We start from the raw sequence: 22,387 nt of genomic DNA on the forward strand, positions 1-22,387 counted from the left end.
TTTCATTTTGAAACAAAATGGATACCTTTAAGCACAACTGTTTACAGCCCAACATTCTCAACACCTTTCTGGGACTTTGGAGCATCCCAATCCATTCACTGTTTGCACACAGGCTGCTGCTATTGTCTCCAAATGTAAACACAGGTGACGTGACATCTTTCATTTTTCCTTAAATTAGAAACACAGTCCCAAAGCATAACAATGCTGTAAACTTCCTAATGAATGGCGGCACAGTGGTTAGCACTGCTCTCTCACAGCTCCAGGGACCCGGGTTTGATTCTGACCTAGGGTGACCATCATTGTGGAGTTTGCACATTCTCCCGTGTCTGTGTGGGTTCCCTCTGGGTGGTATGATTTCCTCTTTCAGTCCAAAGATGTGCAGGTTAGGTGGATTGGCCATGCTAAATTACCCCTTATTGTCCAAAGGTTAGGTGCGGTTATGGGGTAGGGCGGGGGAATTGGGCCTCGGTGAGGTGCTCTTTCGGAGGATCGGGGTAGACTCGAAGGGCTGAATGGCCTCTTTCTGCATTGTAAGGATTCTATGATTCTATGAACAGAATGTATTCTCCTGTAAGCAAAATATTAATACATACAACTGTACCAGCGGAATGAAGGAAGTAATAAGAAAGAAAACAATGAGTTTGACTTACAGATTCTCCCATTCACTGGAAGCGTTAAGTGAGAAAAAGACCAGTTAAAAAAATGAAGTGAATGACTTTGACAGTAAATGCCAAGCACAAGATTTCTAGCAAGTTAAAACCACAAACTCCAGTAAAACATTAAAACCCTAATAACTGCACATTACCATTTCTACCAAAAGAAGTACCCCAGTCTGATCTTATTTATTGTATTGTAAAGAATGTTAAGATATTTAACTGGCCCATTGCTCCCTTCCCTGCTGTACTTCAGATGAAGCGCACTTACGGTTTCATACTGAACAGATCCCGGATTTCTTCTGGTGTGACTGGCCCTTTGTTTTTGTTTTTGTCTCCGACTAATTTTTCTTTAGTCCAGGTCATGTGAACTTTCTCTCCAGGCGTGCTGACCTCCTCAGCGGGCGACCGAGAGGCTATCGACTGAGTGGAAGCTGTTTTGTCATGGATCAACTGAACCTGAAAGGAAGCAAGAGAGGAATGGAACGCGAGGCAGCAACAAGGGCTGCCTGCCGGGTGACATGGAACTACATTTTAAATGTGTCGAATTTACCGTGATGGTGAAGGAGTCAAGTTCCACAGAAACACTACAGTGCAAGGGGAGGCCATTCAGCCCACTGAGTCTGCGCTGACCCTCTGAAAGAGCACACCACCTAGGCCCCACTCCCCATCCTGTAACGCCGTCACCCCACCCAACCTCACTAAGGGGCAATTTAGCATGGCCAACCCACCTCTTCTAAACAACTAAAGTAACACCTAGCATATTTTGAATTTGTCTTTGGCAAAGCTGCATTAATTACCCATGCATGGTCACTCGGAGAATGGGTTAATAAACTAATGCAGTCTTTGTGGGGATGGTGATCCTAAATTCAGGTTAGAGAGAGAGAATTCTAGGATTATGTATCTGAGTGATAATGGCAATATATGGGAGGTAAACGTGGAACTGGTGATCTTTCCTGAAGGTTGCTGTCCTTTCCTTTCTGGTGCTGGGCGCCTCAGAGTTGGAATGTGCTGTCAAAGTAAGCATGCTGCGTGCTGCTGTGCGTTTTGTAGATGCCAATGATGGAGGGCAGTTAGAAGTAAAAGGGGAAGTCAACAGTAAAAAACATAAATGGGAAATATACTTGTGGGGTAAGTTTCCAGGAAAGGTCACTCACTCTACCAAGAGCCTGGAGAACTCTTTTCGCCCTGTCAGGATATTACATTATCTCCCCTTTCATTACTCCGTGCTCCATGGGCTATCTAAACTCACCCAAGAATTTCATATAATGTTCCTGCAGCAACATAGACAGAAATACACCACAGCTCGTCACAATTTTCCTGTAAACTCCAAGAAACCCCCACATGTTAAGTACCTCTTTTGACAGGAGTCATCTTTTGTACTCTGGAAGGGAAGGGGAAGGGGCCAGAGAGATTCCGAGTTACATATCCGGCCATGGTTCATAAAATAACACCTTCTCAGATCACCACAAAGGATTTGCACATTCAAAAATGCAGGATTTTTCTAGCCGCTGAGGTGTTTGTATGAGGTGGAGATGGACTGCAGGGTCACTCAAAGTTGCAAAGGTTTCACCATTTAAGGAGATCCCTTAGACTGTGAGTGATACACTCAGAGGGTAATTATCACAATGTACACAGGTGAAAAACTGACAGTTGGAAATCAACTGCTGCTTACATTGTAATCAGTAGAAAAAGAAAACTATCAAGGTGTGTAAATCGCCGCTGATTACTGCCCATGTCCAAAGGGAACATCACCTTGATCACCCCACCGTGTGACTGTCAGGAACTCCTTACCCAGAGGAATTTTTGAGCACCAGATTTCCCCTTGTCAAGGCATTGACTGTCTGACCACAGGAAGGAGATCTGCACTGTAAGGTGAGGGAGAAATCTGGGGAGGGACGCAGGGAGGAATTGTTTACTCATGTCATCAGGCTGCAAGAAAGGCTTTTGAATCAGCTGACATTCTCCTGCTCACCAGTTTTGTATAATTGTATTCCGCTTTTGAAATGAAAGCGGCCAATGGCACTGTCCTATCTACCTTGCATCTGTTTATTTGCAGATGATTGTGTCGGCCAATTTGGACACAGCGATGGAGAATAATCCCTTTAACACTGATGATTCCCTGACAAAGTCAGAATCATCTTCGCGTTGAGGATATCACATAGCAGTGCCCATGTGAACCTCCCTGAGCCGGCGTTCTCTTTGTGTGCTCTGGTCAAGCAACAATGACAACCAGTGATGCCATTCTCTTCACATCAGTAAGTGCTGCACCAATGCTTCAGTTAATCAACCAGGTCTAGTTAAGAATCCATTGACCTGCAAACTGCTTCCATAAGCTAGTGGACGTTGCTTAATAAATCTACCTCTTCATCACTCAATGTTGGATTCAGATAAGCTAAACATCAGTACATTGAAATGGAGGTCAAAAGCAAGAGAGAAAAATATCATTCCAAATAAATGAATTAAAAATAAGGGTTCTTTGGAAGGACATCTCCTAATGTTAAACATTTCGGGTCTAACCTGATTGTTCGTCAGAAGGATGAAAAATCGTATTAGACTCAAAATGTAAACTCTATTTCTCTCTCGACAGATGCTACCAGACCCGAACAGTTTACCCAGCATCCGCAGTGCTTTGCTTTGATCCTGAAACATGTTGCTCTGTTGTTTGAAAATTCTTCTCACCCCCACAACCTAAGGATGTGCAGGGTAAGTGGATTGGCCAATTTAAATTGCCCCTTAATCGGAAAAAAAAAAAAAATGCATAAAAAAAAAATATCATGGGCTGGATTCTCCGGTCCTCTGGCCACCTGTTTCTCAGCGGTGCGCTGTTCACAGGCAGCAGGATTCTCTATTCCTGCTACTTGTTGATGGGATTTCCCATTGCAGCCTCCACACACCGGAGAATTCTAGACCCTGTGTGATCTGATCGAGTGAAGATATTGGGTGTGATTTTATGGCCTTTGTGGCCTGTGGGATCTTCTGGTCCCGCTGAAGGTAACTCCGCCATGGTGGGATGGATGAGCTGAGCAAAAAGCTGTAGACATCAGCGAGACCTGAAGTTCTGGCCAGCGGCCAATGGTGAGCTGCCTCTGCTGCTGGGGCAGGTGGGTGGGGGTTTGGGGCAGAAAATCTAGCCCAATGAAGACAACAAATGCTGACATGCCAGCTGATGCCACCAATCAGCCTCAATAATGGGAGTACCTCCTCCTCGGGTTTCTCTTCAGCACTTCCTTCCTGTTCATCCTGTGAGCTCAGGCGTAGCTTGGCCTTCGCAGGATGTTTACGACGAATGGACCCGCGTGATTCATCTGTGATGCTTTGAATCTGGGGAAGGGAAAAGAGCAGGATTGAACAAGACACTCCGAAATGTTGACTTCTTTTGTAGAGATAAAAAATCTCCAGTGGTTGAGTGTTATTCATAAAGACATCACAGGCATTCATTTACTGATTTATGATTTGTTTGTTCAGACACATATCTTTTTCATTTCTGTGACCTGCTCTGCCAATAACATTCCTTGAGGAAGCCAGGGGTGGAAAATCAGACATGTTATCATGCCTGTGGACCAACCATGAATAATATTCATGCTGCCTCTTGTATTAGTTCAACCTGCCTTCCAAATTGATCAGTCAGTGAGACAGAAGAGGGAAAAATGTAAACAGACAGTTAAACCCTCTTGCCATGTCTGCACTGAATCGCAGTAGCAGAGTGGTTAGCACTATGGTTTCACAGCGTCAGGGACCCGGGTTCGAATCCCGGCTTGGGTCACTGCCTGTGCGGAGTCTGCACGTTCTCCCCGTGTCTACGCGTGTTTCCTCCGGGTGCTCCAGTTTCCTCCCACCAGTGCCGAAAGACGTGCTTGTTAGGTGAATTGGACATTCTGAATTCTCCCCCAGTGTACCAGAACAGGTGGCGAAATGTGGCAACTCGGGGCTTTTCACAGTAACTTCATGGCAGTGTTAATGTTCGCCTACTTGTGATAATAATAAAGATTATTATTATTTTCGTACCACGGAGTGTGTTTTCTTGAATCCACAGGTTGGTGTCTTATTGAGGAAGTCTGCTCTTGTTGCTGCTCCTCACTGATATGTAACTCACTTTCTTTATGAAATTAAATGAAATGAAAATCGCTTATTGTCACAAGTAGGCTTCAAATGAAGTTACTGCGAAAAGCCCCTAGTCGCCACATTCCAGCGCCTGTTCGGGGAGGCTGGTACGGGAATTGAATCGTGCTGCTGGGCTGCCTTGGTCTGCTTTCAAAGCCAGCGATTTAGCCCTGTAAGTGGAATAACTTTTCATAATTTCCCCTGTGGTTCCGACTTCTTCTCCTTTCTCTCTACATCCCAGTTCTGTCAAAGCTCATCATCTGCTAGTCTCAGTCCTTCCCGGACCTCAAAATTGTGGGATCCTCTCCTACATTTGCAACGGTGACAGTACTTCAAAAATACTTAATTGGCTGCAAGGTGGTTTGGGCAGTCCGGAGGTTGTGAAAAGGGCTTTGTAACTAAACGTCAATCTTCCTTCCATATTCAATTTTGAATTCTCAAAGCCAAACTTGGCAGCAAGTAACACCCATTTCTTGACTTGCGTTTTTCACCATTACCTTTCTTCAACATCAGTGGCAACCTGCGCTTAGATTTGGATTTAGATTTTGATCTTTGGACTTTCACTCCTCACTTGGATTTTTTTCAAAACTAAGATTTCACAGCTGATTACTATTGGAAACGCCTGTCATCTTGGGGAGCAGTAATTGCTTCACCACCTGCTTATCTGTCAGTTGTTTTATTGTTTGTAGAAAGTCCAAAGGGGTGATTTAATGCTGCTGTAATCGCAGTGAGGAGTGGTGCTTACCAGGAGTCAGGATTGGAGTCAAGGCTACAAACCCGTGGCCCCAAACCTTTAACCCCTACATCCTGGGAGTATGGCCCCTCTTTGGAAATGTGACATTGCTTAAATCTTCGATCAGGAAGGTAATCTTCTCAAAACATCAACACAGGAAATTGATGTTATCTACATGGTGACGATGGCTACACCTGCAACTAATTCAGCCCATTCCAGGGATTGAACCTCGGACTGTCTGATCGCTATGGGTCAGCATTATGTCAGGTGGAATGTTAACTAATTGAGCAACCTCCTTTGTTCTGTTATTGAACAAGATGCTTGTGAACGAACAGGATTTCAGCATAATTGGAGAAGTAAGAGCCACATTTCAGGATTTTGCAGTTCAAAGCACTGGACCTGAACCAGATTTCTCATGAAACAAAATAAATTGTTCCATACCTCACGCTCCCTCTCATTCTTTGTTAGGTGCATTTCCTTTAGAATCTGTGATCGCTGCTCCATCATCAGTGTTCGCTCGTAAGTATAAGCTGAGATATCACTGTCATGCTATGAAGCAGAATGCATTCAATAAGAAACTTTAAAACTTATTTAAAATGATCATTTTAATTTGCAGTGAGAGACATATCAATGGTGGGGGAAACATGCGGGCCTCACAAACATCCCAAATGTCCGTAGGATAAAGCAGGAAAATATGGTTGATCAGGAAAAGACGTCTGTTGCACAAATTTCAGTGCCTTGTGCATCACAATAAAACATCGCCGGAAAGCCAGAAAGCCATCTCTCCTGGGAGAGGAGCGAAAAATCCCTTGGGAGACTGAACCTAGTCCAGGGGATCACATGCTTTTGGGACTTTGGAAATCTATTTCTTCAGCCACATCCCATAGTGGGTGGTTGCTCTGACTGCCTGTCTCCCTGCTTTAACTATGTCAAGGATGCACAGCATGCTGAGTCCGCTAATGCGCTTCAGGCTTTCCCTGACCGTGTGTGCCACAGGGTCTGGAATCTATAGTCAATATAGGAAACAATATTATAATTTGATTTATTAAATTTCCTTTTTCTTTCTAATGACTTTTATGCTTATTGTTTCTCTTGTTTGCATTTGAGTAGAGGGTATCTGTAACAGTTACCAATAGTAATTGTTTGTCTATGAGCCTGATCCATTTGAACTCAGGTAAAGTCAGTGGAACCTATGGAAGAAATTTAGGGCTCCCTAGTTTAAAAAAAATGGGATGTGGGCATCTCTGGTAAGGCCAGCATTTGTTGCCCATCTCTAATTACGCTTGAACTGCTCGGCCATTTCAGAGGGCAGTTAAGAGTCAACTGCATTGCTGTGGGTCTGGAGTCACATGTTGACCAGATTTAATAAAAGTGTCAGATTTCCTTTCCTAGAGGGCATTTACAACAAGGACTAATACACTAGCTTTTAACTCCAGATTAATCAATCAAATTATTCATCAATTGAATTCAAATTCCCCGAGGTGCATGGCAATAACCTGCCTCTCTGGATTACTCACCCAGTGTGACATTAACACTACACCACTGTCTCCCCCAAAGCTGGAGGAAATTGGGATGAACTCCTTTTAACTGAGAGTTCATAATTCTTACCCTTTTTTATTAGTACACTGGCAAGAAGAGCTACTTATCCACACTGATCTCCACATTCCACAACTGTCCTCGTACCATCTCTACGACTTCCACCTCAGCTACAATCCGCAGGTGATAGAGAAACACTGTAAGGTCCTTCTTCATCTGGATGCTGTTATCTTCCAACTGGGCCACTGTGAAAATGCGCATCTTACACTTTCTCCACACCTATCAATCAAAGACCGTGTATGAGAGAGATGGCAGCAATATCTCTACAGGTTACATCTAGCGAGGAATTCAATTTCACAAGAAAGCAGTTTCCCAGAGGATGGTTGGTATCTGGCAATGGTTATTAGGTTGCGGAAGGATTCGCAAGACATATAAAAAAAAATATTTCTTTATTCTCCTCCTTTTTCACATTTTCTCCCAAATTTACACCCACCAACAATAAACAGTAATCAGTAACAAATATGTCAATCCCCATATCAATAACAACGATCACATCCTCCCACCAAACCCCAAACATTCGCCCACATGTTCACATAAACAAATGACAAAAAGGAATCAGGAATCACCCATAGCCACCAATAACACCCATCGCCCCCCTCCCCCCAACCCACCCCCAACTAATGTTCGATGTTATCCAGTTCTTGAAAGTGCATAATGAATAATTTCTGAACATGGGATCCATCTGAAATTATCTTTCTTTTTAGACCTGACATGCTCTAGAGTTACATTTCAGAAACAGCTCGCAAAGGTTGACTAAAGTATGGGATGGGAATACCATATTCTGCTGGCAACGCATTCAAGCCCGCGGATTTCCCGATAGCGTGGGGTGCCCACAGTGGGAAACCCCATTGGCTGACTGGCAGGACGGAGGATCCTGCTGCCGGCATGGATGTGCCGCACCAGACAACGGGTGCAGAAGGGCGGAGAATACCGCTCCTTATACTTCACAATTCATAAGTTACATATTACAAAGCCGTGCAAAAAAGGATACTAAAAAAGACAAACTGAAATCAGGACATATATTTACTGGCAATTGTCTTCCCTCCCGCTGTGGCCACGGCCCCCCTTTAGTCGGAAAAAACCTGTTACAGTATCCAGTATGGCCAGAGCATGTGTCCATTTACAGGTGTCTATTTACAATTTGGTTTCGGCTTCAACTTGCCCTCGGACCTTCCCCTGTGGCTTTGTCCCTTGTCCCTCAGGTTCTCTTTGCGTGCCTTTGCCTGTTCCCCCCCTTCTCCCCCACCCCCTCCTTTTCCTTTATGACCCGTGGCTCATTTTTGTCTCCTCGCACCCCTCCCCTCACCCCCAACAACTACCCCCCCTACCCACTTACTCTACTCTACTGATTGGTGGCTACGAACAGATATTATAACAAGTTGATGAACGGCTTCCACATCCTATGGAGGTCCTCTTCTGGTCCTCGGATGGCAAGTTATATTTTTTCCAGCCTGAGAAATTCTGCCAGACCGGGCAGCCAATCTGCAGGCTGCCAATTGCCAGCCGAGCAGGATTCTCCGGTGGGCGATCAGGGAGGGGTGGGCGATCAGGGAGGTAAAGGTTAATGCGCCGGCCACCATCCCCATAAAGAGTTCTGGCTGATCTGAAACACTGAAGACTGCCACTTGTGGGCACGACTCCACCCTCACTCCCACAACCCTTGACATCGCCTCAAAGAAGGTCATCCAGTACCCGACAAGTCTGGGGCAAGCCCAGAACATGTGGGCATGATTCGCTGAGCCACCCTGGCACCATTCACATTTGTCCTCCACCTCTGGAAAGCACCCATTCATTAAGGTTCTGGTTAGGTGCACTCGGTGCATCACCTTTAGTTATGTTAGGCTCAGCCCTGCACATGTGGAGATGAAGTTCGCCCTGTGCAATGCTTCGATCCAGAGCCCTCAACCCATTTCTATGCATAGTTCCTCCTCCCATTTCCTTGTCCCATCAAGACCTCTAACAGTCGCCTGTTCAGGTCCCACAGTTTTCCTTTCCTAGGTTTCCCGTGTCCAGAAGTTGTTCCACTAGCGAGTGTCCTGGTATCTGGGGGTACGTCGTTGTTTCCGTATGGAGCAAGTTTTTGACCTGAATGTATGTCAGGTAATTCCTTCTTGGTAATTAGAATCTCCCCGTGAGTTCCCCCAGGGTTCCTGCTCTGTCGTCTGTGTACATGTCCATAACTGTCAGTGTCCCCTCGTCCTGTCTCCACTTTTAGAAAGAGAGTACATTATTGTGGGTGTAAACATATGGGCGGTGATTCTCCGCCGGCGTGATTCTCCGTTACGCCGGCGCCCGGGGGTTTCCCGACGACGTGGGGCTGCCCCACAATGGGAAACCCCATTGACCGGCTGGCGTAATGGAGAATCCCGCCCATGGTTGTTGCAGATATGGGCTATGGTGGAGATTTCAGTTAGGCCGAAGTGCTGCCTCATTGGGTACCATATCCGGAACGTGGCTACTACCACTGGGCTCCTCGAGTGTTTGGCCTGGTGGGATGGGCGAGCAGCTGTAGCCAGGGCTCAGAGGGACGTGCCTATGCATGAATTCTCCTCTACCTTCACCCACTTTGCTCCCGGTTCCTTCACCCATCCCGTCACTCTTTCTGCGGTGGCCGTCCTGTGGTAGAACTGTAGGTGCGGGAGGGCCAGGCCTCCCACATATCTTCACCTTTGTGGGACCTTCTTTTGGATCCTCGGATTCTCCCCCCACCCTCATCCCCCTTCGACTGTGTTGAAAAAGGCCTTAAGAATATAGATCAGGAGGGATCTGAACAGGAAGAGGAACCTGGGCAGTACGTTCGTTTTGATTGTCTGTATTCTCCCTGCGAGGGAGAGCGGGTGTGGGCCCCACCTCTGCCGGTTCCCTTTTGACTTCCTCCACCAGATTCGTCAGGTTCCATTTATAGATCCGTGTCCTGTCGTGGGCTATTTGGATCCCCTGGTAGCGGAATTTGGTCTGGACTTGCTTGAATGGCAGTTCCCCCAGCTCTGTCCCTTCTCCCTGCAGGTTCACAGGGAAGATCTCACTCTTACTCAGGTTAAGCTTGTGACTCGAAAGGGCTCCAAACTCATTTAGGAATTTCATTGTCCCTTCCACGCTCTGGGGATTTGAGATGTAGAGGAGCAGGTCATCTGTGTAGAGTGAGACTCTATGCTCTCTGTCCACTCTTTGGAAACATCAACAGGCGCCTGATGTTCGATGTTAGGTGCCTACCCTTGACAAAGCCCCACTGGTCCTCCACGGCCACCTCTGGCACACAGCTCTCCAGCCGCCACACCGTCCTTTTCCAGGATCTTTGCATCTACGTTGAGTAGCACGATGGGCCTGTAGGGTCAGCACACAGTCGGGTCTTTGTCCTTTTTGGCTTTCAGTGATATTGAGGCTTGTGCCAGCGTTGGTGACAGGGTGTCCCTTACTAGCGAGTCTGCGAACATCCCCCGCAGGTCCGGGCAAATGCTGGTACAAATCTTTTGCAGAAGTCCGCTGGGAATCCATCTGGCCCTAACACTTTCCCCATGACTTCTTCCAGTGACTCTCCATCACTTCTTCCAGTTCTAATGGTGCTTCCAGGTCCCAATTCATTTCCTCCCCCATGACCAGTGTGTCCAGTCATCGAGGAAGTGCTTCATCCCTGAGTCCCCCTTGGGGGGCTCGGAGGTGTACAGCCCCCAGTAGAAGGTTGTGAAGGCTTCGTTGGAGTGGCAACCAGCCACCACTACCATCCCTAACATGGGCTATTTCCCTCATGGCTGCCTGCTTTCTCAGCTGGTAAGCCAGCAGGCAGCTGGCTTTGTCTCCATGTTTGCAAAAGATCTGCCATGCTTGGGTGGAGCTGGTTCACTGCTTTCCCAGTGGAGGGCAGACCAAAGTCCATCTGCAGCTTTTTTCTCTCCACCAGCAGTTCCACGGTCAGGGTCGAGGAGTATTGCCGCTCCACCTCCAGTATGGATTCGATCAGCTGTTCCCTGGCGGCCCTCACTATCCTTTCTTTGTGTGCCTTGTACGCAATAATTTTCCCTCTTATCACCATCTTTTAGCCTCCCAGAAGGTGGTGCGTGAGACCTCCCCATTCTGGTGTTGGTAACATACCCGTCTATAGCCTGTTATCTCCGTTCGCAGAGTGCCTTATCGGCCAGAAGGGCTGTGTCCAGCCTCCATGGGGAGCGTTGTGTCCGGCCCGTCTCCAACCTCATCTGCACAGTGTGGAGCATGGTTAGAGATTACGATTGCAGAGTACTCGACTCCCACTACCCCTGGAAGCACCGCTTTCCACACTACAGGAAATTAATCTTAGGATACACCCTGTGTACCTGGTAGAAGCTGTAGAACTCCTTCTCCCCTGGGTGTATAAACCTCCTTGGGAGCCCAGCCCCATTTGTTCCATGAAAACATTCAATTCCTTTGCCATGTTTGATTTTTTTCCCTGACTTGGAGTTTGATCGGTCAGTCCGTGGGTACTGTACTCAGTTGAAATCCCCCCCATGATGGGTCAGTGTGTGTCTACGTCGAGGATTTCCGCCGTGGTTTTCTTCATGAATTCAGTGTCATCCCAGTTGGGACCACTGGTGCCCCTTCCAGGACACCACTAAATATGATGTTCCATCACCCTTGGTCCGTAACTGTCCTTGTCGCTCTAAATGCTGACATCTTATTGGCAGAATGGCCATCCCCGTAGCCGTCATACCGTAGCGTGAATGGTAAGTCTGTCCCACCCAGCTCTTTCTTACCTGGATGAGTCTTTCTCCCTCACGTGCATCTCTTGGAGGAAGATTATGTCGGCTCTCAGGCCTTGCAAATGGGTGAAGACTCTGGGACTTTTCACTGGGTTGTTAAGTCCTCTGACATTCCAAGTGACTATTCTGATGGGGGTCAGCCATACTTACGTTGTGGATGAGCCCTTGCACTCATCCTTTGCTTGGGGGCCAATCAATATTGCCGTGGTCACCATACTTGCCATGTGGCTGTGCTTCTGCACTTCGGGGTTTCCATTTGTTCAGGAGCCAACAAAGATGGCCACCATCATTGTGTATGCCATGTAGTGGGCCTCTACACTCCGTTTGTTTGGGGGCCCTTCAAGATGGCTGTTCTCGGTGTCCTTGTTTCCGTTGTTGCCATGTGTGATCCATCGTAGCCGGCCTTGTAACCCCCTTTCGTAAAATCCCCCTGGTCCTGCCTGCCACCCCCCTTCCCCCCACCATGTCCCTGTAGACTTCCCAGCGCCAAGCTGTTGCCCCGATGTTTCCCTCCCTATTTACCTCATTCTGGAGTTTTCTCCCCTCCTGCTGCCAGACACTCTCCCCGTGGCCCTCCCCTGGCTTGTACTTCCCTGTGCTAGCTCACCTGCTGGTGTCGTGGCCTCCCCCGGAATCGATCCACACCTACCCCCGACCATTGCGTTTCTCTTCCCCTTCTTTGCCTCCTCACCCCCTTCTGTGTCCTACTGCTCTCTGAGTGAACTGTGGACTCTATCCACTTCTGAGGGCTTGGGGAAACTTTCCCCTCCAACAGGTTTGCCCAGGATATGTTCCACGTATTCCGTAGAGTTTCTGCCCTCGGTACCCTCTGGTAGGCCAACAAGGTTTTGGCGGCGGGACCGGTTCTCTTAGTCCTCAACTTTCCCCCTTAGGATCCCTTGTGTTGCCACCAACTTGCCATCTCCATCTCCAGTGAGGCGGTCTGGTCACCCGAGTAGGTCACGGCCTTCTCCAGCTTTCAGATTGTCACCTCCTTGGTCTCCAGATGCCGTTCCGTCTTTTCCAACGCTGCTTGAAGATGAACCAGTGCCTCAGCTACTGCCACTTTCACCGTTGCCATCATTTTGAGTTTAATGCCATATTTGAGCACTTGGAGCTCCGGTGCCAGGAAATCCCTTCATTCATTTATCGGGGGTTTGCCAGGCATGTGTTCTGGCGACCCATCCCTCTCGGGTGTGTCCGAATCCTTGTCGCCCTGTGTGTCCCCCATCGCGTCAATCTTCCTCTCCAGGCGGGATTCTCCGCGAACCGGCGGGGCGGGCCACTCCGGCGCCGAGGAGTAGCGTGAACCACTCCGGCGTCGGGCCGCCCCGAAGGTGCGGAATCCTCCACACCTTCGGGGCTAGGCCGGCGCTGGAGTGTTTGGCACTATGCCAGCTGGCGCGGAATGGTTTGGCTCCACGCCAACCGGTGGCGAAGGGCCTCCTCCGGCCAGCGCGAGTTGGCGCATGCGTGGGAGCGCCAGCGTGTGCTGGCGTCATCCCAGTGCATGCGCAGGGGGGTTCTTCTCCACTCTGGCCATGGCGGAGGTTGACAGCGGCCAGTGCAGATGGAAAGAGTGCCCCATGGCACAGGCCCGCCTGTGGATAGGTGGGCCCCGATCGCGGGCCAGGCTACCGTGTAGGCACCCGCTGGGGCCAGTTCCTCCTGCGCCCCCCCCCCCGATGACTCTGCAGGCCGCCCATGGAGCTAGGTCCTGCCGGTAAGGACCTGTTGTGATTTACGCCGGCGGGACCTGCCGAAAACGGGCGGCCACTCGGCCACACGGGCCGGAGAATCGCCGGGGGGGTGGGCGCTGCCAGCAGCCGGCGACTGATGCGGCGCGATTCCCGCCCCCGCCAAAACCCCGGCGCCAGAGAATTCGGCAGCCTGCGGGGGCGGGATTCACGCCGCCCCCCGGCTACTGTCTGACCCGACCTGGGGGGGGGGGTCGGAGAATCCCAATTTTTACTGCCTGTTTTCGGCTCCTCAGGTTGTTGCCTGCCATGCCTCGTTTGTTGTGTAGCGTTGGCAGCAGGTGGGGGTGTGTTCCTCCAGATTTAGCAATTTGTTTGGAACTAAAAGTGCCTAATTTCAAATTTCCAGGGGAGCCATCTTTTGTGCATCCGCTCAGCTCATCACCATCACCCGAAGTCACCCCATACAAATTAGATATTCTTTAATAAAGGGATATGGACCGAGTAAGGGCAGAAGGTTTTGTTTCTAGTTAGGGCATGATGATCAGCACAGGCTTAGCGGGCCGAAGGGCCTGCTCCTGTGCTGTACTTTTCTTTGTTTCTATTGATCTTGCCAAATCCAATGGGGTGAGTGCTGGGGGCACCTGCTGGCACATTCGTCATGTCAACATTGTTACTGCAAATTTTATGAGTCCATTATTCTCAATTCATATATTTTCCTTTCGGTGAGTGACATGGCAGACGCTGATGGCTAAAGATTATATCAGGGTTAATGATGTGTGATATACTCAAGTAAAAATTTGCCAAGATGTCCTGTGACTTTTATTGATAGAATATAAAACAGTCAGCGCAAATGGTACAAATTTAATCTGTCGACCATAAATACAAATGAGTTCTGAACCCGTTAATTTTATAAGTCCACATAAAGTATCACAGGCCATCAGTTGGTTCATGTCTGCTCTGTCACTGCAGATCAAAACTGCATTCATTACATTCTAACCGTTTAAAAGTCAGAATATTATTCTCTGTCAATGATGATTCTTTAACAAAGCAGATTTTAACTATGAAGGAGCTAGGGAACAAGTGAATAAATACAAAAGTAGCTTGAATAACAATGGAATATATACAATGCAAGTTGCACTTCTCATTATGTTCTGAATTTCAGCAGATTAAGGCAGGTAGGATTGAATTAGCATTTGAAGTCAGTACTTGGGGAAAAGAAATCACACTATAAGAAGTGGAAAAATAATTCTGCAACTTCAAAATTGTGATCTTACTGAATTTGACGAGAAATGCAGAATGAATGTACGTGCAGTCCTTTAACCCCAACCCTGTACCGCTGTAACTGCAAGCCGATACTTCCTTTACCTGCAGCCCTGTACAACCCTGTACTTACAGCCCTTACCTACAACCCCGTACGCCCTGCAGCCCTGAACTCTCTGTTGCTGCAGCCCTGTACACACAGCCATGTACCTACAGCTTTGTACCCCTGTACCTGCAGACCTGTGCTCCTTGTACATGCAGCCATGTACCTGCAGCCCTGTACCTTCTACACCTGCAGACCCGTGCCCCCTGTAAATGCAGTCCTGTACCTGCAGCCCTGTATCAGCTGCACCTGCAGCCATGTACCCCTTGCACTTGTAGACCTGAAACCCCTGTACATGCAGCCCTATACCTGTAGCCCTGTACCTGCAGCGCTGTACATGCAGCCCTGTACCTGCAACCCTCTACCTCCTACACCTACAACCCTGTACCCACTGTCCCCCAGCCCTGTGCCCCTTGTACCTGCAGCTTTTTTTTTTCATTCTGGGTGTGCAGCCCTGCACCCCAGTACCCACAGTCTTGTAAAACCAACTCTGTACCTTTGTACCTGCAGCCCTGTACTTCCTGTACCTGCAGCCCTGTACTTCCTGTACCTGCAGCCCTGTACTTCCTGTACCTGCAGCCCTGTACTTCCTGTACCTGCAGCCCTGTACTTCCTGTACCTGCAGCCCTGTACTTCCTGTACCTGCAGCCCTGTACTTCCTGTACCTGCAGCCCTGTACTTCCTGTACCTGCAGCCCTGTACTTCCTGTACCTGCAGCCCTGTACTTCCTGTACCTGCAGCCCTGTACTTCCTGTACCTGCAGCCCTGTACTTCCTGTACCTGCAGCCATGTACTTCCTGTACCTGCAGCCCTGTACTTCCTGTACCTGCAGCCCTGTACTTCCTGTACTTGCAGCCCTGTACTTCCTGTACCTGCAGCCCTGTAACCCCTGTACCTGCAGTCATGTATCCCCTCTATCTGCAGTCCTGTACCTGCAGCCCTGTATACCAGTACCTGCAGCCTTATATCCCTTGTATCTGCAGCCACATACCTGCAGCCCTCTTTCTGTACCCCCTCTACCTGCAACACTTAATCCCATCTACCAGCAGCCCCATACCCCTCTACCTGCCACCCTGTACTCCCTTCGCCTGGAATCCTGTACCCCCTGTACCTGCAACCCTGCACCCCTGTACCTACAACCCATACCCCCTGTACCTGCAACACTGTATCCCCCATATCTGAAGCCCTGTACCTCTAACTCTGTGCTTCTGTGCTTGAAGCCCTTACCTCCTGCATCCGAAGCTCAGTAAATCCTAGCCAGCAACCCTCTACCTTTTGTGCCACCAACCCTATACCCCTACATCTACAAGCTGAACTGCAATGCTGTATGTATTCTATCTGCAGATCTATACCACATGTACCTTCCCCTTGTACCTGGTGTATCTGCAGTTACTGTTCATTTGAGTGATTGCAGTGTTGGTTTATTGATCGCAGTGCTGCTGTTGACATTGATTCTGCACCTAAATTGAATTGCAGTAACTCCACTAGACAAGCACGCACACAGCAGAATTAACTCATCAACAGAGCGATATGATAAATGGTTGCTCTTAACAAAACATTTTCACGTTACCTTGTGCTGCCTGAGGAGAAATGGCAGCAGCATTAGCATTCCTCCATCATGAACTATCCACCAGACATCAATGTAACCCTCAGAGTACCTCTCCTGGTTGGATGGAAATGCTGTGATATTCTTAGCTACCAGAAGGGCCAAGCGACCTGCTGTTGTTTCTCGAACCGCTTCTACAAAAAGAAGGTTCCAAGGTGACTGGTTGCAGCCATTATAACTCTGGTCCCAGATTCTTGCATTTACACTGCCTTTTGAAAGCATATCATTATTTCCATTAACTCATTTAGAAAATAACAGAAGAACTAGAAGGATTCGATAGATAGAGAGAAACCAGTTCCTTCAATGGATTGGATTGGATTAGATTTGTTTATTGTCACGTGTACTGAGGTACAGTGAAAAGTATTTTTCTGTGAGCAGCTCAAACAGATAATTTAGTACATGAAAAGAAAATATATCATAGGGCAACACAAGGTACACAATGTAAATACATAGATACCGGCATCGGGTGAAGCATACAGGGATGTAGTGTTAATGAGGTCAGTCCACAAGAGGGTCGTTTAGGACTCTGGTAAAAGCGAGGAAGAAGCTGTTTTTGAATCTGTTCATGCGTGTTCTCAGACTTCTGTATCTCCTGCCAATAGAAGTAGTTGGAAGAGTGAGTAAGCCGGGTGGGAGGGGTCTTTGATTATGCTGCTCGCTTTCCCCAGGCAGCGGGAGGTGTCGATAGATTCAATGGATGGGAGGCGGGTTCATGTGATGGACTGGGCGGTGTTCACGACTCTCTGAACTTTCTAGCGGTCTTGGGCCGAGCAGTTGCCATACCAGGCTGTGATGCAACCAGATAGGATGTTTTCTATGGTGTAAAATTTTCTATGCTGTAAAAGTTGGTAAGAGTCAGTGTGGAAATGCCAAATTTCCTTAGTTTCCTGAGGAAGTACAGGCGCTGGTGTGCTTTATTGGGGTAGCTTCGACATAAGTGAACCAGGACAGATTTTTGGTGGGATCAAGGATATGAGGACATAATCCTAATGGGGTGGGGGATGCACAGGCTGGTGTCTCAGGAGTGAAATCAGTCAGCACACTTTCAAACAAAGGAAAACAGAATTCTTTCCCCAAAAATGCAGAAGATGCTGGGGAAAATGCAGACTTCAAGACTGGGATCAATGGATTTTTGTTGAGTCGGGAAATAAGGATGTGGAGCTAAGATGGGTAAATTAACTGAGTTTCAAATCGGCCATAGTGGAAATGTGTGATGAGGCTGGCTTGAGGAACTGATCAGCATGCTCCTCTTCCTACATTGCTCATTTTCAATTCTGTACCTTTGACAGTGGTTAGCACTGCTGCCTCACAGCGCCAGGGACCCGGGTTCAATTTCACCTTGGGTGACTGCCTGGAGTTTTCACATTCTCCCCATGCCCGTGTGGGTTTCCTCCGGATGCTCCGGTTTCCACGCACAGTCCAAAGATGCGCAGGTTAGGTGGATTGGTCATGCTAAATTGCCCTTAGTGTCCAAAGGTTAGGTTACAGGATTATGGGGACAGGGTGGGGAGTGGTCGGGGTGCAGAGGACCGACGTAGGCTCGATGGCTGAATGGTTTCCTTCTGCGCTGAAGGGATTCTATGACCTTGCAGAAGCACACCCAATAACATGAAAATTTACAACGATTCTACAAATTCTTAAGGAATGACTTAGGTTTGATACAATATATAAGGACCTTACAAGTAATACTTGCATTCTAAAAAACATACTTTGTTTTATATATTGGTGATAATGATGGATAGGAGCATGTAATAATGCTGCAACATGTAGGACGAGATTGATTGACATAAATAGAAAGATTCAAGGTCAAGCACTTCATGAGCATTGTCTCAACTGCAGTGTTTTAAAGCCCTGCATGCAATCCCAGACTTTTTCATTCTTTTTAATAAGTACCAGATACACATTTTATTTTTCTCTCTCCTTGCAAAGAGTTATTGTTCACATATGCAGTCGGAATTACGATCACCAGTACTTTTTCTGACTACTGTTGAACGCCACCATTCCGTCTGTGACGTTTGGTTCCACTGCAGATCAGGATGACTTGACAGCAGGTGGCAAATTTAAAATTTAGCAATATTGTGGATAAAGCGTCTGCTTCTCACTTAGTGACCATGAATGATTGACAGATCCAGCCCCAATTACTGGAACTAGTAATGCTAATTTATCCCGATTGCCTTTGAAGTTCTTTTCAGTTCGGCTCCTAAATTTTTATTTTTAATTGTGCTTTATAACTGATTCAGAATTCATTTACAATTCCTTAGGGATCCTGTGATTTTCAGGTTTACACGTACCAATTATATTTTTCCATGTTCTGGGGTCATCAGACTGTCTCCAAGCTCTCGGCCAGCCCATCAGTACAGTGTTGTGTTGCATTCCTCCCAGACCGCACGACTGGATGAGGTGAGACATGCCATCACGAAGATTGGAGGATACAACTGCCTGACAGAACCCTTTCACCTTCTCCACTTCCATGAGACGCTTGACCGACTGCCCAGGGAGAGATGGAGAGAACAGAACAGGAATTAAAAGGGAATGATATGAACACAAGATTACCAACAAATCAACATTTGGAAGGCTGGTTGGTGGAATGGGCAGTGATGACCAAAATGAGAGCACGACTGATCAACTACACAGAAGATTGATTTGAAACAATTATTTGCAGCTCTTATCTTCACAAGCCTCCACCACCGCCCCCCTTTTCTTAGTCTGACTTGGACTGTTGGACTGTGCTAATTTTCTGATGGAATGGAATTTGTAAATTGCTGATTACCTAAAAACATGCGTACTGGGCTCGCTAGATTACATTATTTAATTGCATGCTCCAGAATTCACAAAATAACAGAAAATACAGGGCAGATGAGGCCCTTCAACCCATCGAGTCTGCACCAACACATGAAAAACATCTGACCTACCTACCAAATCCCATTTGCCAGCACTTGGCCCATAGCCTTGAATGTTATGGCGTTCCAAGTGCTTATCCAGGTTCTTTTTAAAGGTTGAGAGGTAACCTGCCTCAACACCCTCCCAGGCAGTGCATTCCAGACCGTCACCACCCTCTGGGTAAAAAAGTTTTCCTCCCCTCACCTTGAACTTGTGTTGCCTTGTAACTGACCCTTTAACTAAGGGGAAGAGCTGCTCTCTATCCACTCTGTGCATGTCGCTCATAATCTTGTAACAGCTTGATCAAGTCACCCCACAATCTTCTTTGCTCCAGCGAAAACAACCCAAACCTATCTAACCTCGCTTCATAACTTAAATGTTCCATCAGGCAACATTCTGGTGAATCTCGTCTGCACTCCTCCAGCAATTGATGGGCGGAATTCCTCATGGTGTCTTTGCAGGCAGGAAGGTTAGCGGGTGGGGATCCTGTCACTTTTCCACCTCTGCCCCAATTAACTCTTTGGCAGGAATGCTCATTGACAGCCTTTCCACTCCACCACCAACTGAGGCCCTTAAGTAGGCAATTTGTACCTCATCTCACTGCTTCTGGTATTCACCCTGCGATAGGTGGGGGTCTCAGCATGCGTGAAACCATTAAAGCAAATTGGGCAGCACGGTAGCCTTGTGGATAGCACAATCGCTTCACAGCTCCAGGGTCCCAGGTTCGATTCCGGCTTGGGTCACTGTCTGTGCGGAGTCTGCACATCCTCCCCGTGTGTGCGTGGGTTTCCTCCGGGTGCTCCGGTTTCCTCCCACAGTCCAAAGATATGCGGGTTAGGTGGATTGGCCATGATAAATTGCCCTTGGTGTCCAAAATTGCCCTTAGTGTTGGGTGGGGTTACTGGGTAATGGGGATAGGGTGGAGGTGTTGACCTTGGATAGGGGGTAGGGTGCTCTTTCCAAGAGCCGGTGCAGACTCGATGGGCCGAATGACCTCCTTCTGCACTGTAAATTCTATGTCTATGTAAATTCTGTCTTGGTTATTTGTGGTCTTCCAGTAGGTCCCATGATATCAGGACTCAATGTCTGCATGAGGGATCAGGCATTGAGAAGATGGGGTGGGGGGGAAGGACTTGCTGGCATTACTGCCGACGCCCCTCCCCTCTTCCCTGTGACCCAAACCTTGCAGCCCCCCTTATGCCATCACTCACCTGTGGCCGGTGTCCCATGGTGATACTGGTCTTCGGGTGGGTGCATTACCAGTAACAGCCACTATCTTTCTGGTGGTGCTGCTGAGCAAGAATTGCCGATCTCTGATTGGCCACCAGCTCTCAGCAGGCAGGACCGCAGGCCCCATGGTTCCTGATCCTGTGGAAGGCTAGTGAAGTGGCACTTGATATGGTGGGCCTTCCCAAAAAGAGGTAATGGGGGGCTCTCACCTTCTACTCAGCTAGTGCAAGATCCCCGTCACCTACATTAAATTCTGCTCTGTGTCCTGGTTTGTGTTAACACAGACATAACCTATGTTAAAGCAAGTAAACCTATCTGAAAAAGGCCATACTTGTCACGAGCTACTAGGTTAACATGCTTGTGCAATAAAAATACCTTATCCATGTAACTGCACCTAATCTACACATCTTTAGACACTAACATATCTTAAAAATTTTTTTTTTTAATAGTACCCAATTAATTTTTCCAATTAAGGGGCAATTTAGCGTGGCCTATCTACCTACCCCACACATCTTTGGGTTATGGCAACGAAACCCACGCAGACACGGGGAGAATGTGCAAAACCCACATGGACAGTGCCTCAGGGTCGTGATTGAACCTGGGACCTCAGCGCCATGAGGCAGCAGTGCAACCACTGCGCCACCATGCTGTCCTACTGACACATCTCTCTACAATAACGGGCAATTAACCATGTTCATTCCACCTAACCTGCACATTTTTGGACTGTGGAAGGAAACGGGAGCATCCAGAGGAAACACACGCACACACGGGGAGATGGTGCAAACTCCACATGGACAGTCGCCCAAGGTTGGAATTGAAACTGGGTCCCTGGCGCTGTGAGGCAGCATTGCTAACCACTGTGCCACTGTGTCGCCCCAAATATCTCAACACTTTAGATCCTGGTGTTCTACATTGTCATTAGTTTGTGGTGCAACATTCAATCCCAGTGCCTTTGATCACAGCTTTAAAAAAAATCTTGACAGCAACTAATAATTAATTACTCTAAGCAATGGACCCTCAGGGATTGTTATTGCATGAATAATTTTGCTATCCATTATTTGAGCATTTGTTCCCGCTGGGTGATAAATACAATCCTATGTGATAGGATGTGAAAACTATCTGGTTTGTTCTTAATACTCATCAGAAGAAATACCTTTCCCCCAAAGAAAGAGGAAAGAATCAGAAGTCAACCCAAGGCAAGTAAGCTACTCTTGTATAACTTCCTGATTCAACATGGTTCAACAGCAACATTGTGAGAGACCCGGAAATGCAGGCTTTTTGCTGTTCCAATGACCCAGTCAAGTCAAGTGCAGCACAGGGTTAGGAAATATGGCCAACAATTTACAGAAAAATATGAAGAAATACTGTACCAAACCAAACTACCATACGTGAATTTACTAAATTTCATGTACGTCACGCATGTCCCAGATCTTCCGGTCTCCAGGTAGTTACAAATTGGACCTAGCCCGGAATATGCACTACGGGACCTCTTTCCGGTCCCAACACAGGGGTTCTATGGGAATTGCCCAGGAAGTTTGAACTTCTGTTGGACAATCCCCTGTTTCCTGGGACCCTCCACAAAGTCTCCAACTCTGAGTTAGAGTCGGAGACTTTAGAAGGTTCTGACTTACCCTGATACTCACCCAGGAAGTGTTAGGTTGGAAAAGACCTAGCTGAACACTTGGGTAACGACACAACTGACACGCAACTACATCCCTGATCTCCCGACTAACTACCTGATTCTTTGACTCTCCCCACCAACCTAACCCTTCTAGCTTCAGGTCCACTG

At 47.7% G+C, this 22,387-nt stretch overlaps 1 protein-coding gene across 4 annotated transcripts in view; it reads right to left on the bottom strand.

The window, feature by feature from the left end:
- The window catches only part of LOC119969424 (solute carrier family 12 member 5), a 1,634,719-nt gene that overhangs the window by 14,030 nt on the left and 1,598,302 nt on the right, over nucleotides 1-22,387 (bottom strand). For 3 of the 4 annotated variants that reach the window (XM_038803048.1, XM_038803051.1, XM_038803052.1), the window contains exons 18-24: nucleotides 18,780-18,975; nucleotides 16,453-16,622; nucleotides 7,174-7,305; nucleotides 5,932-6,039; nucleotides 3,855-3,977; nucleotides 925-1,112; nucleotides 651-665 (exon numbers count right to left, since the gene is read on the bottom strand). In XM_038803048.1, the coding sequence (XP_038658976.1) occupies nucleotides 651-665; nucleotides 925-1,112; nucleotides 3,855-3,977; nucleotides 5,932-6,039; nucleotides 7,174-7,305; nucleotides 16,453-16,622; nucleotides 18,780-18,975 (932 nt within the window). The remainder of the gene's footprint in view (nucleotides 1-650; nucleotides 666-924; nucleotides 1,113-3,854; nucleotides 3,978-5,931; nucleotides 6,040-7,173; nucleotides 7,306-16,452; nucleotides 16,623-18,779; nucleotides 18,976-22,387) is intronic. The other variant, XM_038803049.1, reaches the window with a different exon arrangement.

Source organism: Scyliorhinus canicula, chromosome 7 (genome assembly GCF_902713615.1).
Source record: "Scyliorhinus canicula chromosome 7, sScyCan1.1, whole genome shotgun sequence".
Classification (NCBI taxonomy): Eukaryota; Metazoa; Chordata; class Chondrichthyes; order Carcharhiniformes; family Scyliorhinidae; genus Scyliorhinus; species Scyliorhinus canicula.